Source organism: Mycetomoellerius zeteki, unplaced genomic scaffold, assembly GCF_001594055.1.
Source record: "Mycetomoellerius zeteki isolate Tzet28-1 unplaced genomic scaffold, Tzet1.0 scaffold421, whole genome shotgun sequence".
Taxonomy (NCBI): Eukaryota; Metazoa; Arthropoda; class Insecta; order Hymenoptera; family Formicidae; genus Mycetomoellerius; species Mycetomoellerius zeteki.
In genome coordinates this window covers 128,857-142,744 of record NW_017257416.1, presented here as the reverse complement: position 1 = coordinate 142,744, position 13,888 = coordinate 128,857, and the positions used below count along the sequence as shown (strand labels likewise).

Genomic DNA, 13,888 nt, shown 5'->3' with positions numbered 1-13,888 from the left:
CAGATTATATAAATTATGATAATATTATGTTATTGTTAATGTACAGTAACAAATTATTTTTCTGCAAAGAAGTATAATTAAATTCTATAAACTGTACAATAATAGAGACTATATATTGATGTTTACAAAAAACTTTAGAATCTTTTAAATCTTAAAGTATTATAATTATGGAATTAATTTTTTTATTGCTTTGTATATATGTGTATTGTTAATTTCATACTAACAAATCAACATTTGTTTGTATTCGATTTTTTTCTATTGTATTTTATGACAATTTATAATGTGTCCTATAATTTGATTGTATACAATAAGTCAAATATTAGTTATACGATAAGTCAAATATTGTCTTATTTTTTCCAGTGTAAAGATTTATCTAATATTTTCTAGTAATTATTTGTTGGTATCTCCTGTCTTGAATCAGAATTACTGTTATTTTATTTTTATCTAATCAATTAAAATTATCTATCAAGTACTTATGTAATTATTAATTCGAAGAATGATTGTATAAGATTTATTTTATATTTGTTCTGTACACCTAACCTAAATTGCACAATTCATCTAGAGTTTGTTGCTTGTTCAACTTCTATCGTTTCAATTACTTTTTCAGTATAAGTTTACACTGCATATAAAAAGTGCTGGCTGATACTCAATTTTACAATAAGTTTAATGTCGTTAATGTTTTCTACTATCAAAATTTCAAATATAATACTCCTCAGCCTTAATATTTTATATATATAATCATGTAAAGTTAATATATAACATATACAATATGCTAATAAAATCTATTACGTGCTATGTGTAATTTAATATCTAAATGTTTCATAATATGGACATTTGTGCGCTAATTATTACATAACAATATACCAACTACAAAAGTATAATATTAAATATGCTCTCCTGAGCAATTGATCAATACAAATATTACCAAGTTTCATCTTTTGTATCGACATCGTTTAAAAAATATAAATTACCATATATATACTTTGGGACTAAATATTAATTAGCACAGCTGAAACGCGTCATATGCTATATGATTCCTTGAAACAAAATTCTACGTATTATACATTAATCGTTTAGTTTTTCAGTCACTTTCAATTATATAAGATAAAAAATAGCACTGACTGTGAGTATTATAATATACAACTTTAATTGCAATTTATGTTTCTTGTAGATACTCTCATTTGATTAGCTTGTTTCTGCGAATCACTATCTTCATCGCTACAATCTTCATCGTGTGTATGTGTAACATTACGTGGCGTTTCCGGTCTTGCATGTGGAATTTGATTATTGAAATGGTCTACATACAAATTTTTCTAAACAAAAAAAGAGAAAATGCATTATTGAGACATACTTCCACTTCCGTTGATCAATTAATATCTGGTTATGACTGGAAAGTCCCGTTTACTTACAAAAACTATAGCCTACACCTTCGTTTGCAAGACGTGTATGTAATGCGTTATGTGCAACATTGTCGTATATGCAATAAGTTGTGTGCAAACGAAGCTGTAGGCAATCGTTTTATAGGCAAAGAGCCCTCCCTCATGACCATGATGTTCTTAAAAATACTTACAGAAGAAGGCCGATTATGTTCTTCTTCCTCATCTGCCAATTTAAATGTTCTCGAACGGCTTATCATTGGCGTTTCCATAACAAATCTTTGTTCATGTGCTACCGTACTTTCATGAGGCATCTGAAAGTGTGATAAGAAAAATCTATGGCTGTCTTATGAATAAGATACAACTTGGATAAATCATATATCCCAAATACAGCATACAACTTACCAGCATAGCAGGTGCTCTGAACATATACGAAAAAGGATAGTAAATCAGATTTAAGAAGGTTGCCGCGTATAAATCGGCGTACCTCACGACTTGACTACTGAAAAACGTTTGTCTGCTTCCGCTGCGAAACAGGGAGCCCATCATGCCGTAAGCTAAGTCCATTTTGTGCGTGACATCTCTTATAGACGCACGTAACTTAGAAATATCTGGCTTTTCCTTTGTACTACTGTCTAAATTTCTAAACAAGGTAATTGATGCGACGTTAATAAAAGCATGTTTCAAGTATTTTATACAATGTATTTATTATTATTGCGATCATACTACTCACTTGTACATTTCCCCGAGCATAACGTCCAAGCTCTGTAATTCGGCAAACAATTGACATTTATCGGTCCAAACGTGTAACTCTTGAACCAACTCTGGGACTATTAAAAATGTCCTCCATCCCCTTATCTTCTTGCTCTTTAAAATATCACCAAATATGTGATCACCAACGTATAACACATCTTTTCCTTTTGCGCCAATTAACTCTGTAAACACGTCGCACGAGCCTCCTGAATACACTTCCCCTGTTTTAAACAAAGCCAATGATCAAAAATCTCACTTGTATATAACTAAGAAAGAATTTTTTTTAATTTACTAAACTATATCACTTACTACTTAATGTTTCTTATTACCTGTGTGAAGTGGTCCTTTGTGTGTACCAAGTTTTAAAGCACCCGTCTTCGTATCTACTTGTCGTAAGATTGTCCCTTCTCCAAAGAACAATGGCTTTCTGGCGTCTACCACAATTGTGTCGAAATAGGTTTTCCAATTTCTATGTGGTTCGTCAGGCTGAAATAAAAGCAATATGTCAAAAATCTATTTATACCTAGTATTTTGTAAGAATACGTTTCATCATGAGTATATTTCGTGAGTATATTTCTCGCACTTAACAAGTGAGAGAGAGATTATTTTTTTAATACAGAATTTTGAAGAATTTTGAATACAAGAAAATTTTTCATATAAATATATAGATTCTATTCTAAGTTAAAAATGTGAATAAAAGATTAAAACTTTATTAGTGTCATAATATAAATTTACAGTTAGTCTAAATTTTGAGGAATTCTTCAAATTATTAACTTTCACATAGTAAACATAGCTCGCTAATTTATTTAAAACAATTAATTTTAAGAATGTTGACAGTGAATAAGAGAAAACGTACCCGTGCACCGTGTGGAAAATCGAACAAATAAGTCATAATTTTGTCCGTGAAAACGTAATCACTGTTAGTTAATAAAAACAGTTTTGCTCCGCTCTCTCGGATTCTCGTAAGGAACATAGGCAACCTCTCGTCCTTCTTTACGTATTCGTCTAAGTTCTCGATAGTCTTCGATTTAAGATCACCGTGAAGGTGTATCCAATCTACCGCGTTTCGGACATCCTGAAATATGCTTTTGAAGCTCATGGTGAGCTCACCTTCTTTCACTCCGGTCCTTTCTCTGGTATATTGCGGCGAGTTCGTGAAAAAGTCTATCAGACACGCCAGCAAATAGGTCTCCGGTAGATTGAACAAGGTATTGAGCACATAAACTCTAGACTCATCTAACTGTAGAAATTTATTTGGATAAAGCTCGTAGACCTGAGAGCTGAAATAAAATAAATCAAGTATACAAACAGATAAATAAGGATAATATATTTGTTGTGCAAGAAAAATGTATGTTATTTTTATATTCCTTACTGTTTCAAGAATTCGAAGCCGTGGACACAGACTAAAATGTTCCCGTAAGCATCCACTTTCAAAAGATTCCCATGTAAAGTGTCGAACCATAATCCACGAACGGGAAAGCTGGGATCGTATTCAAAGGCCTTGATTTCCTGCGGATATCCTAGAGATACTAAACGATCCTTGAGCAGATTGAAACCCAGTTGCTCATATTGCGGTGACTTGTATTCTGAAATGTTTCATATATATAATATAGTCTCGTTTATCTTGGCTTCCCTTCTAGAGTAAAAAAAGGGATATATTGAAATAATTACCTGCTAATGTGTAATCCATGTCGAAGCCATAGAATTTGATGTTCTCCAGATGAAGGCTCCGATTGACGAAGATCCTACGAAGAACAATTCATCGATTAAGGAACATCGTAAATTAATTACGTTAATTTACGGTAATTGGAATTTATAATTTGAAATGCGCGATCAATTTCATTGAATAAAGAAAATTTAGCGAGACCTATTAGTGACGATACCAATGAATAATTCGCTTTCCTCGAGATCTTCCTGTTGATAAAGAACCGATAATTGTGATAAGTTCATAATATCGAAATCATTTTCTCGCTCATACCGTACGCTGCTTTTCGAAGCAGTAATCATTTTGTTACGATATTAAACACGGAAAAAGCTGCAGCATAAGTCAGATTTGATGTATCAAACAAATCGTGATACCAGTGAAGTGTTGGTAATCGAGTAACAAAAGATTATCTTTTTTTTTCTTTCATTCTTTCCTCTTCCTTCCTATATTATGTTTGTTATTAACCTAAATTAATTGCTGTACATATCCAAAGAAGACATATAAGTCTCTACTCTACTATTTGACTATACAATATCAGCTAAAAGTATCAATCAAATAATCAGTCAAAATAAGCTAATATCAGCCAATATCATTCAGAAAATTGTGATGATATTAGCCCGTGCATATGTCCTAAAATCAACTGCAAAAAACAAAACAACAGAACAATAATTTGGTTCATAATGATTTTATGCAACAAAATAACCATATTTTTCTGCAGTTTTTAGGTCAATAACTTTTAAACGAATAAGTGGATCCAAATAAACTTTTGCACGAATGTTTATTATTGTTTGATTAATGTACGTTTTAAATTTGATTTAACTCTTAATGTTACTTTTTCATCATATTTGCAAATAAATATTACAAAATGCGATTTTACATACGAATCAAAACTAAAAAAAAATTAAATAACTTTTAAATTAATATGAGATTCGTGCTCAAATTTTATACAGATATTCAGACGTAATAATGGAATAATCTATGAAATTTTTATATTTTTAGTAATGTTTTTAAAATGTGACATATCGATACATCCTTAAATCGCGAAAAAAATTTATTTATTAGTTTTAATTTAATATTAATTTTTAATGTTATATTTTTTAATCACCTTCGGCAATTTAACTTACAATCAGTAAATTTCGTTTAATGTATCAAACTAAATTTAGAATAAGATAAAATATGTCTTTCTCAAAAGGACGCCTCTGCAATGTGCAAACTTATGCGCATGTAGCTATTGTTTTCGCGATACACTGTGCGATCGAATTAATTATGTCGAAACGCCACAAAGATACGTTACTTATCATCGCTCAAGGCATTTATGTTGTAAATTATACATTTTGAAGTTGAGTCTCGCTTTCGGTTCAACTTTCGAATATGTCAGAATTGTTGAGCCAGCATGCAGACATACTCCGCGACTTTTTTACAGCACTAATTGCAATCAAACATAAAGTACGAATCCAACACGAACGTTTAATTTCTTTATTTCTTAATTTCGATTTATAAGAAAACTCTAAAATTCCTTGATTCCTTTCATCGTTATCAATATGATAAAAAAAGTTTTTAATCTTTGACAATAAGAAGTCATAAATATAACCGCGATGTCAGATGAATATTCCAAACAAGAAACCAAAAGAGCGACATATGCATAATAAAAAATTTTTTATATTTTAGATAACTAGTAATCTATTGTTATAATATATTGGATTGAAACAAAAGTTCGTAGCGCTACTTTATTTATGTCATGTCTATATGATTTTAAAAAACTTTACAATTATACCATTTGATAGAGCAAAATTTCAGCTTTAAGGGCCATCACACACAATATAAGCATAGCATAAGTCCACTAGACCAATGAACGTCATATTTTTATATTTTATGTAAATCAATATGGCGTTTTTATGTCGAATACTCATTGGTCCAGTGGCTTTATGCAGCTTATGTCATTTTGTGTATAATGACCTAAGAATCTGTTTTTGGAATTGCGGTACGCGCGCGATGATTTTTAACGAAGGTCTGAGCAATCAAAGTCAAAATGCTCCTTTTATTTAACCAGCAATAATTCAATAACAAAAATTTTAGGAACATTTTTAAAAACAATTGGGAAAATTTTAAGTTTTTACGGGCACGTGACAGGCCCACAAAGTAAGAAGAAAATTTCCATTCTGTCCAGCATAGCTTTCAATATATGTAAAAAATTAGCAAACTTACAGAAGTTTGAAAAACATAGCGATCTTTCGAAAGTAGAGATTTTAACCTTGAAATTCTTTCATTAAATTTAAATTTCTTTCATTTTTAACAAAGCTGTTTGAATTTTGAAGTTCATGCCTTTTATTCCAACCTAATAATTTAGAAGGAATATAAAAAAAATAATTTTTGATTTTTTAAATGTAAAAACTTCTTAAAATCTTTAGAAATCACTTTACACTCTTCTACCGTCCCAAATTATTTCGCTTCGCTTAAGTTAATAATAGTCTGAAGAAATGCAAATATGTTTTGCTTTATATATTGCTCATATCATTCTTGCGGCGTGAACTAGTACATTCACACCTACATTGCAGTTCCGCTTCGCGTGGCTTCACGTCAGCCTCATATCAGCCGTTTGATTTTTTCCTTTTTTCCGATTTTACGTCAGTCAGATTTTTTCTCGTGTATAATTTTTTTGAATTTTCAGAAATCTATACGAATAAAGTGGAGGACGATTAACTTACTCATTTTGGACGCACCGTCGCGAATTCGCAAAAACTGTCGCAGTTGGCGAGGCATCATTGTTCACATCCTTCAGCCACATTTTTTTCGCGGTATATCAACTAATCATCAGTATCCTGCGGTTGATTTGTATTTATGTTATCCAATAATAAAGCCTGTTCTTTGTCACTCACTGGACTGCACTGAAACTTTCTATCTCGCTTTCGTTAAACTTCAAATATACATATAACTGTTTCTTTTATGTGCACTAGTTCAGCCACAAAGAACAGATCTAGAATATAGAAGCGATAGAGAGTCGCTAAAGAAATTGCACGGTCAAATTCGAGACAAAATACTAGAAATCTAGAAGAAACTCCGAATTTCCAGTAACAATATATACGATAAATGTAATATAATATAAAGACGATATTAATAAATATATCGAGTTAACTCAAAACACGTATTGAAAAATAAAATATAAAGCTCGACCATCCTACGCGTTCGTAGGAATTTTTTTTTCTTTTACACATTCTGTATATTTATTCCCGTAAAGTATAAATATTCAATTAAAAATCATTTTGTATAATTATTATTCAACTTATAACAGTATGACGTAAAATTTTTTTATTTTTATTTACAATTTTACATATACAGTTGTAAATTAAAATAGAATTCCATCCCGAATTCCAGCTTGAATCACAGATTGTCTATAACGGATTTAATAACAAAGTCACTTCACGACAAAGAAAATTGTTGTTTGATGCCATCAACAAATACACTTTCGACTTCGTTAGTACTCGTATTTTCTGTAGAAAACTGCGAGAAAAAGCTTGAGAAAATTTTAAATCGCGAGGAGATCCTGAGATTTCTTTTACTAAATTTAATAAAATCTGCAAAGAGGAGAAGAGAGAAATATCACAACGCTATCGACGAAATGTGACGCGAGTAATGCACAAGAAGCGATGAACAAAGAACCTTGTGTTCACATTCGAAAGAAAACTGTTTACACAGGACGATCTGTGAATTATTTATAGCGTGATGGTAAACCGTTTTTGAACCAGAAAAAGTCATCGACTCTCGATGACACACTCACGAAAACTCGGTATCGCGACGCAACGTTAAGTCACGGTTCGGAGCGAGCGTGAAAGGCGTTGCTTTGACAATGAAAGAAAAAATCGACGGCGACGACGACGATGCTGTTCGCTCAATGACCAAACGTCAACTGGTCCGTAGAGAGCCGCTGGAGTCGGTTAATACGCAACGATGGGAGCTAATTCATCGTCTTCCGGAACACAAACTTCCCCCAATCCAAGGTGATCGCGTGCAGGACTGTTGTTCCCAGCTCCATCAACGGCTAGATCAGAGAGTTTTGTGTGTTTGTGCTCGCTTAAATTCACTTCGTAATTGTGATGCCGCTATAAGACGCAATAACGATTGTATAGCGCATAGATAGACGTACATAGATATAATATTAAATTCGTAATATTAAATTATACCTAATTTGAGTTATTTTTAATTATTCTTATAGATCGCCGTTGTTACATGTTGTTGATTTAACTAAAACAATGGAGTTAAATAATTTAAAAGAAATACATTAAATTTGACTTAAATTTAGTTTACTAGCTACTAAGTGCATACGTTGATATGGTTGCTGTTTATTTTGAAACTACAAAATAAGCAACAATTTAATCACATAAATGAGTTGATTAGATGTAATTGTTTTTTCAACCACATGTTTTGTATTAAAATAATACACTTTGACACACTTGTTAAAAATTACAAAATATATTATTCAACTTAAAGAATCGAATGTACAACTGAAAATACATGTGTTGTTTTACGCAATAAGTTCTGCGGTTGGCTCACATTTACCCTGTATTTCTATACTTATTAATTTTTTATTACAGAGAGCTTTAAAAATTTGTAATTTTTATTATTAAAGAATCGATCTAAATTTGATCTTTTAATATTTAACAGTGACAAACTGCACATTTATTGATTGTATCCAAATAACATCTTTTTAGACAGTTTTCGCAAAAGTGTCTTTAAGATACCTTTTAGATGTCTCATGTTTCGTATTTGAACTGTTTGCCGAAGTAGTTTTCTGATGGAAATTGAATCATATCAGTATCCCTTTTCTATACTTTAAAGAAAGAACGATATAATTCAAACTAGCTGCTTCATTCTTTCCAGGCTGATAGCGACAAGATGATAACCTCATGGAAAAATATACAGTCTATTCTTATATCTATCCCCGAAAAACGTCTAAACGAGACGTGTATTCTTCTCGTTTTTTCCTCTGTTCTCTTTCACGAGTATAAGTAGTATATAATGCATTGCGAGAAAGGAGCTCATAATTACTCCTTTTTTTCTCCTTTCTTTTATATCGATACCGAGGAATCCGCAAACTTTAATAGAACGATAAATAGCTCACGCGAATTCAGCGTGCCAGGTGAGTCATATCACCTTGTGCTTGGTACACGCGTGAGAACTTGGTTGTACCCAATCTAATTTTAGACGTCCTGAAATTGTCGACTTCGATCCTACGTCTGCACATATGCCGAATGAACTTTAAGGCCGACAAGGTTCACATTACCGAATGCACGGTATGCGGTACGTTCGGACCATTCAGAGTACAAATTCGAGTATGCAATCAGAGATTCCGTATTTGTACAACTTGATTAAATTTGTTGACAGTGTGAAATGCTAAATATACATATTTTATTCAATATTTTTTTACTTTTTCAATATTTTTATATTTTTAAAGAATGATTGAATGAAAGAAAAAAAAAAGAGAAATATATATTATAATAATTATTAATAATAGTAATGATATATTTCTATGTAGAATAATAAATAATATATGTATATTTCTTTCTCTTTTGAAATTATCCTTTCAAAAGATTATTAAAATCTTCTAACAGAACCATATATTTATGTTTGTAATATATTGCGGTTGATAGCCAAGCTTATAATATTTATCTAAAGATATCGAGATGTTCCAATGGTCAATTTTGCGTAATCTTGTTAATTGTTCCTTCTTGAATATCTTATCTTGCTCCACGGATTTTTAGTTAAGTCGGTCAAAGCGCTGCATAAAAGGATGTGTGCATACCGGCACGCAAGTCACGGGTGAGGCACACACCGCTTGCACTTTCACCAATAATTTATTCGCGATATCTACCACGCCGTGTCTACGTTACTTCTGCACATAAAGTTATTTTAATAATTAATTGATTTGTTTGTTTAACAATTGATTGATTTGTTTTTTAATAATTAATTGGTTTGACTTAATTGGTATTAATGACAAATATACACGGAAAGAACGATTTTGCTAAAAACGATCTAAAAACTTAATTAAACAATACTTTTGAGGCTTTCACGGATATTTTCTTTAAAAATGCCAAAGTTTGTGGGTTATCGCCATGTCGTGATCTTTTGCGAATGCCAACGTTCCGTGAACTTTGCCGTTCACTTCATCAGGCCGAGGAGCGTACTGATAACTAGATACAAATCTGTAAACAATTTTGTTAGACTGTCAAAATAATTATGTAGGAATTTCAAGCATAATGAGCAATGGTGCAAAAAGGTTTGATATTCTAGCATTTAATTTGAGTGTTCTGTATAATTATTTTGATGATCCAATAAAATTATTTTCAAATCTGCATCTAGCTAAATTTTTAAATATTTCAATAAAACTGTCTTTTCCGTGTAAATATCAGTTAAGATCGACGAGGGAAAGAAGAAGAAGTTCGATCGAAATCCTTAAAGAATTTAGACCGACCGTTATTCTGCATTCTGATTCAGCAATCAATAAAAGATGGAAGAAACCATAAAAAATCTGAGAGATATATCCTAAATATTATTCGTAATTATTAATTTCCTCTATATGTAACGAGAATTATTTGAAAGTAGCAGTTGTGGCGTTGATAAAATGTTTATGGCGCAACACTAATAACAACATGAATGAATTACACGCGCGTTTACTATTGCGACGTGGAATTTCTCACGTCGTGCCAAAAGTGTCTGCCAGTGATTTGAAATAAGTTGTGGCTGTTGCATAAGTTGGTTGTTACTTTTGTACGTTTACAGTAGATAAAATAATAATTAGACGAAAGATCGTACGCGCATCAATGCTCTAAAAATGTGTATTTTAGCGGCAGCGAGTAAAGAAAACATTTGTTAAAATATGTCTTCATAATTTTATCATGACGTTTATATTACAACTAAAAGATTTCTAATTTCTAACGACGTTTTTAATTATATCATTTTACACGTAAAGCTTCATGCTTTAATTATCAATTTTATTACAGCAACATAATACCGAAAGAATTTCTCAGATTTTAGATCCAGAAATCTATGCGCCAAGGTTTAACATAAACTATTGTTAATCGTTATTGTAAAGAATTGTCTGACAAACGTTGTACAGGCTTTAATATTTCGAAACTGCAAATTCTACAGGCGTGCACATTTTATTATTACTGTTATATATAGCAACGGATTCCTGTGAAGCAATATTTTAGCGTCATTAATTAAATTACAACGGCAATTGTCGTTATTGCTATCTGCTTAGTGAAGAAACTTGTTTGCGTCGCTCGAAATTTTTAATCACTTTATCGCAATTGACTCATAAAAGCATCTTGGCAGTTCTTGGTCCAACAGATTATAACGAACATGCAATGCACGGATGAGAAAGAGAAAGAGAAACTTTTATACCATATAGAGATAATACTTTGTTATGGAATCATACATTGAGTATATCTTCTCATTACTATTTATATTCGTAGTATATAAATATGAGTAACTGAATAGATACATTTATCAAGAATTATTCTGAAGTACGTTTATTACACTTTGTACATAAATTAATTTCGTTAATTTTAGGAGTATATGCGTGGCGAAAAAACAGATTTACTAACGATTTTCTAATAATTAATTTTAAATTATATTAGCTCTAAGTATATATTTGTCAAAAAGGAAGAAAAAGAAAGAAAGAGAGCGAGGGGAGAAATATAAAAAATAATTATTTCTAAATATAATATTTATATCTAAATATTTCGTTGATTAATCACGTGAGAAATATAAGCTATGTAGGAAACAATTACACCCAATGAAATAATGTCGTCGAGCACAATGAAATTCTAAGAAAGATTGCTAAAGGATCTCGTTATAGGGTGACGAAACTCCTTTATTATCTAATAATACCATTGAGCACGTTAATCTATCGTGATTATTCTCTCTATACATATATGGTTTTGATTGATTCTCTGCATTGTTCTCTCGCATTATCATAATGACGAAATAGCGAGCATTGCATGTCGTACTTTTAGAAATATGTCTGTGTGAAAAAGGAGATAAGGCGCAAATTATTATAATGGCTATTTTCTTCTTCAACAAGAAGACAATGAATTATCGAGCTTAAGCAGATGCCTTCGACCTTTGAGATTTGGCACTACTTCACTGTCTGACACAAGACGATAAATTTCGTCAGTGAATTACGATGGCATTTTAGATGTAGGAATTAATTGATGGAAAACGTCGCAGGTATTTAAGATACAAGAGATTGCAATAAATTTAAAGAGTAGCATTGAAATGCAGACACTAAAAAGAATCTATTTTCTTATTCCTCATTTGTTTTCTTTATGAGAGACACGATAAACATCCTACATATATAGTTTGTAATATAAAATATAAGTAAATGTATATAATAAACGTGAAACCATGAAAATAATCAAAGTTGTCACAAATTCCTCATCCTAAAAAGTAAAATTCCATAACTTTTCTCTGATTTCAAGACAAAATTTCATGATAATTCCTGACTTTCAATAATATTTTGAAATTCTTTGTATTTTCGTTCTGATTTGTAAATCGTTAAATATTTTGTTGAAAATAAATTTAACAGAGTAATGTAAATTACTATTAATGTTGTCGACACTATTTGCATTTTTAATTGTAAAGTTAGTATAGTATTCTAAAACTGCGTAGGTGTAATGTACGTGTATTGAACTTTTTTTAAAAGCCAAGAATTTTAATTTTCCAGAAAATTTTGCAAAATTCCCTGACTTTTCCTTAATTTTCTTGACCGTTTCCAATTTCCTTGATTTCTCTAATTTTTAAGTTTTGCAATCCTGATGTTGTAAAACACAATGATGACAACGTTGATGACAAAAAGTTTTAATATTCTAGTAGTACCTAATTTAAGTCCTACATAATTTAACTTTGATAGTTAAAACAAGTTATTTTCAGATCTGTATCAGGCTAAATTTTTAGATACTTTATTAAAATGATTTTAGCCAAATCGTTCTTTTCATATAATATAATTCGCGAATAAAAGAAATCGTTTGACAAATTCGAGTCAATTAAGTTTCATTTAAATTATTCTAAGTTGATTTTTTTTCCCTTTTAAATTGGAATCTTCTATGATCGTAAACGGATGGCCCGCGGATATACAGGTATTAAAATCCGCAAGTTTGATTAAGTCCCTGGTGCCGGATTCAAAGTAACAATCGATCGCCGAGTGATGCCTCGAGAGAGAGGCGTACCTCGGTCTTCGCATCAGCCCCGTTACACTGCAGATCGTTGTGCAGCAAGCGTGCGCACATTATCGGGAGATGCGACGCCGCGTGCATATATATTCTTGGTTTCCCGGACCACGTGAAAACCTATATTTTCCCGGACGCAAAATCGATGCCACGATACGACGCGCAAATTTCTCGCTCGCGCGAGAAGATTCCAGTCCCGGCGTCGCCGGGCAAGAACCGAGGGTCGCTGTGCAACAACTAAGTTTCTATCCGAGAAACTTAAATTTTCAAGAAATATCGTTATCCTTGTACATCGATATGAAGATAAACGAGTGACTCAAAGTAAACGATAATTTTTTTCTCGGAAAAGAACGGCTTGGTTAAAATATCTAATCATTTATGTAGTTAGCACAGATCTGAAAATATCTAAAGAAGATACAATTTTCACTTTTTAAGACCGTTTGAGGATTTTTATTTTTACATTTTCTCATTTATTTTTCTTTATAGAAACCGAAAGTTATTATAAGAATGACGCTACATTCAAGGAAAAATTGATACATTGAAATAAAGAATAAAATTCTTGTTCAAATCGTTACGAAATCGCTGTCAGTATATACTTCAATAATTTAAAAAATAATTCAAAAATTTAAAAATGATTCCCAAACGGTCGCAAAAGAAATTGTACCATCGTTTGTTGGACCATTAAAATAATTATGTAGAACGCTTAACACATTCTGTGCTGGAATGTATTAAATAATACTTTAACTATAAAATGAAACATAATTATAAGATATTTTTTAATGTCATATTTGGATACATAATTATGATATATAATGCAATATTCGTACATT

At 31.4% G+C, this 13,888-nt stretch overlaps 1 protein-coding gene across 6 annotated transcripts in view; it reads right to left on the bottom strand.

Annotated features, from left to right (window-relative positions):
• Positions 1–907: 907 nt before the first annotated feature.
• Positions 908–13,888, bottom strand: part of Nt5b (5' nucleotidase B) — a 24,789-nt gene continuing 11,808 nt past the window's right edge. For 3 of the 6 annotated variants that reach the window (XM_018454031.1, XM_018454030.1, XM_018454032.1), the window contains exons 3-10: positions 3,801–3,874; positions 3,502–3,715; positions 2,986–3,409; positions 2,459–2,615; positions 2,110–2,350; positions 1,782–2,019; positions 1,571–1,690; positions 909–1,313 (exon numbers count right to left, since the gene is read on the bottom strand). In XM_018454031.1, the coding sequence (XP_018309533.1) occupies positions 1,146–1,313; positions 1,571–1,690; positions 1,782–2,019; positions 2,110–2,350; positions 2,459–2,615; positions 2,986–3,409; positions 3,502–3,715; positions 3,801–3,874 (1,636 nt within the window). In that variant the 3' untranslated portion in view covers positions 909–1,145. Of the gene's footprint in view, positions 1,314–1,570; positions 1,691–1,781; positions 2,020–2,109; positions 2,351–2,458; positions 2,616–2,985; positions 3,410–3,501; positions 3,716–3,800; positions 3,875–6,539; positions 6,857–13,888 lie in introns of those variants that run through there. The other 3 variants (XM_018454028.1, XM_018454029.1, XM_018454033.1) reach the window with 2 other exon arrangements.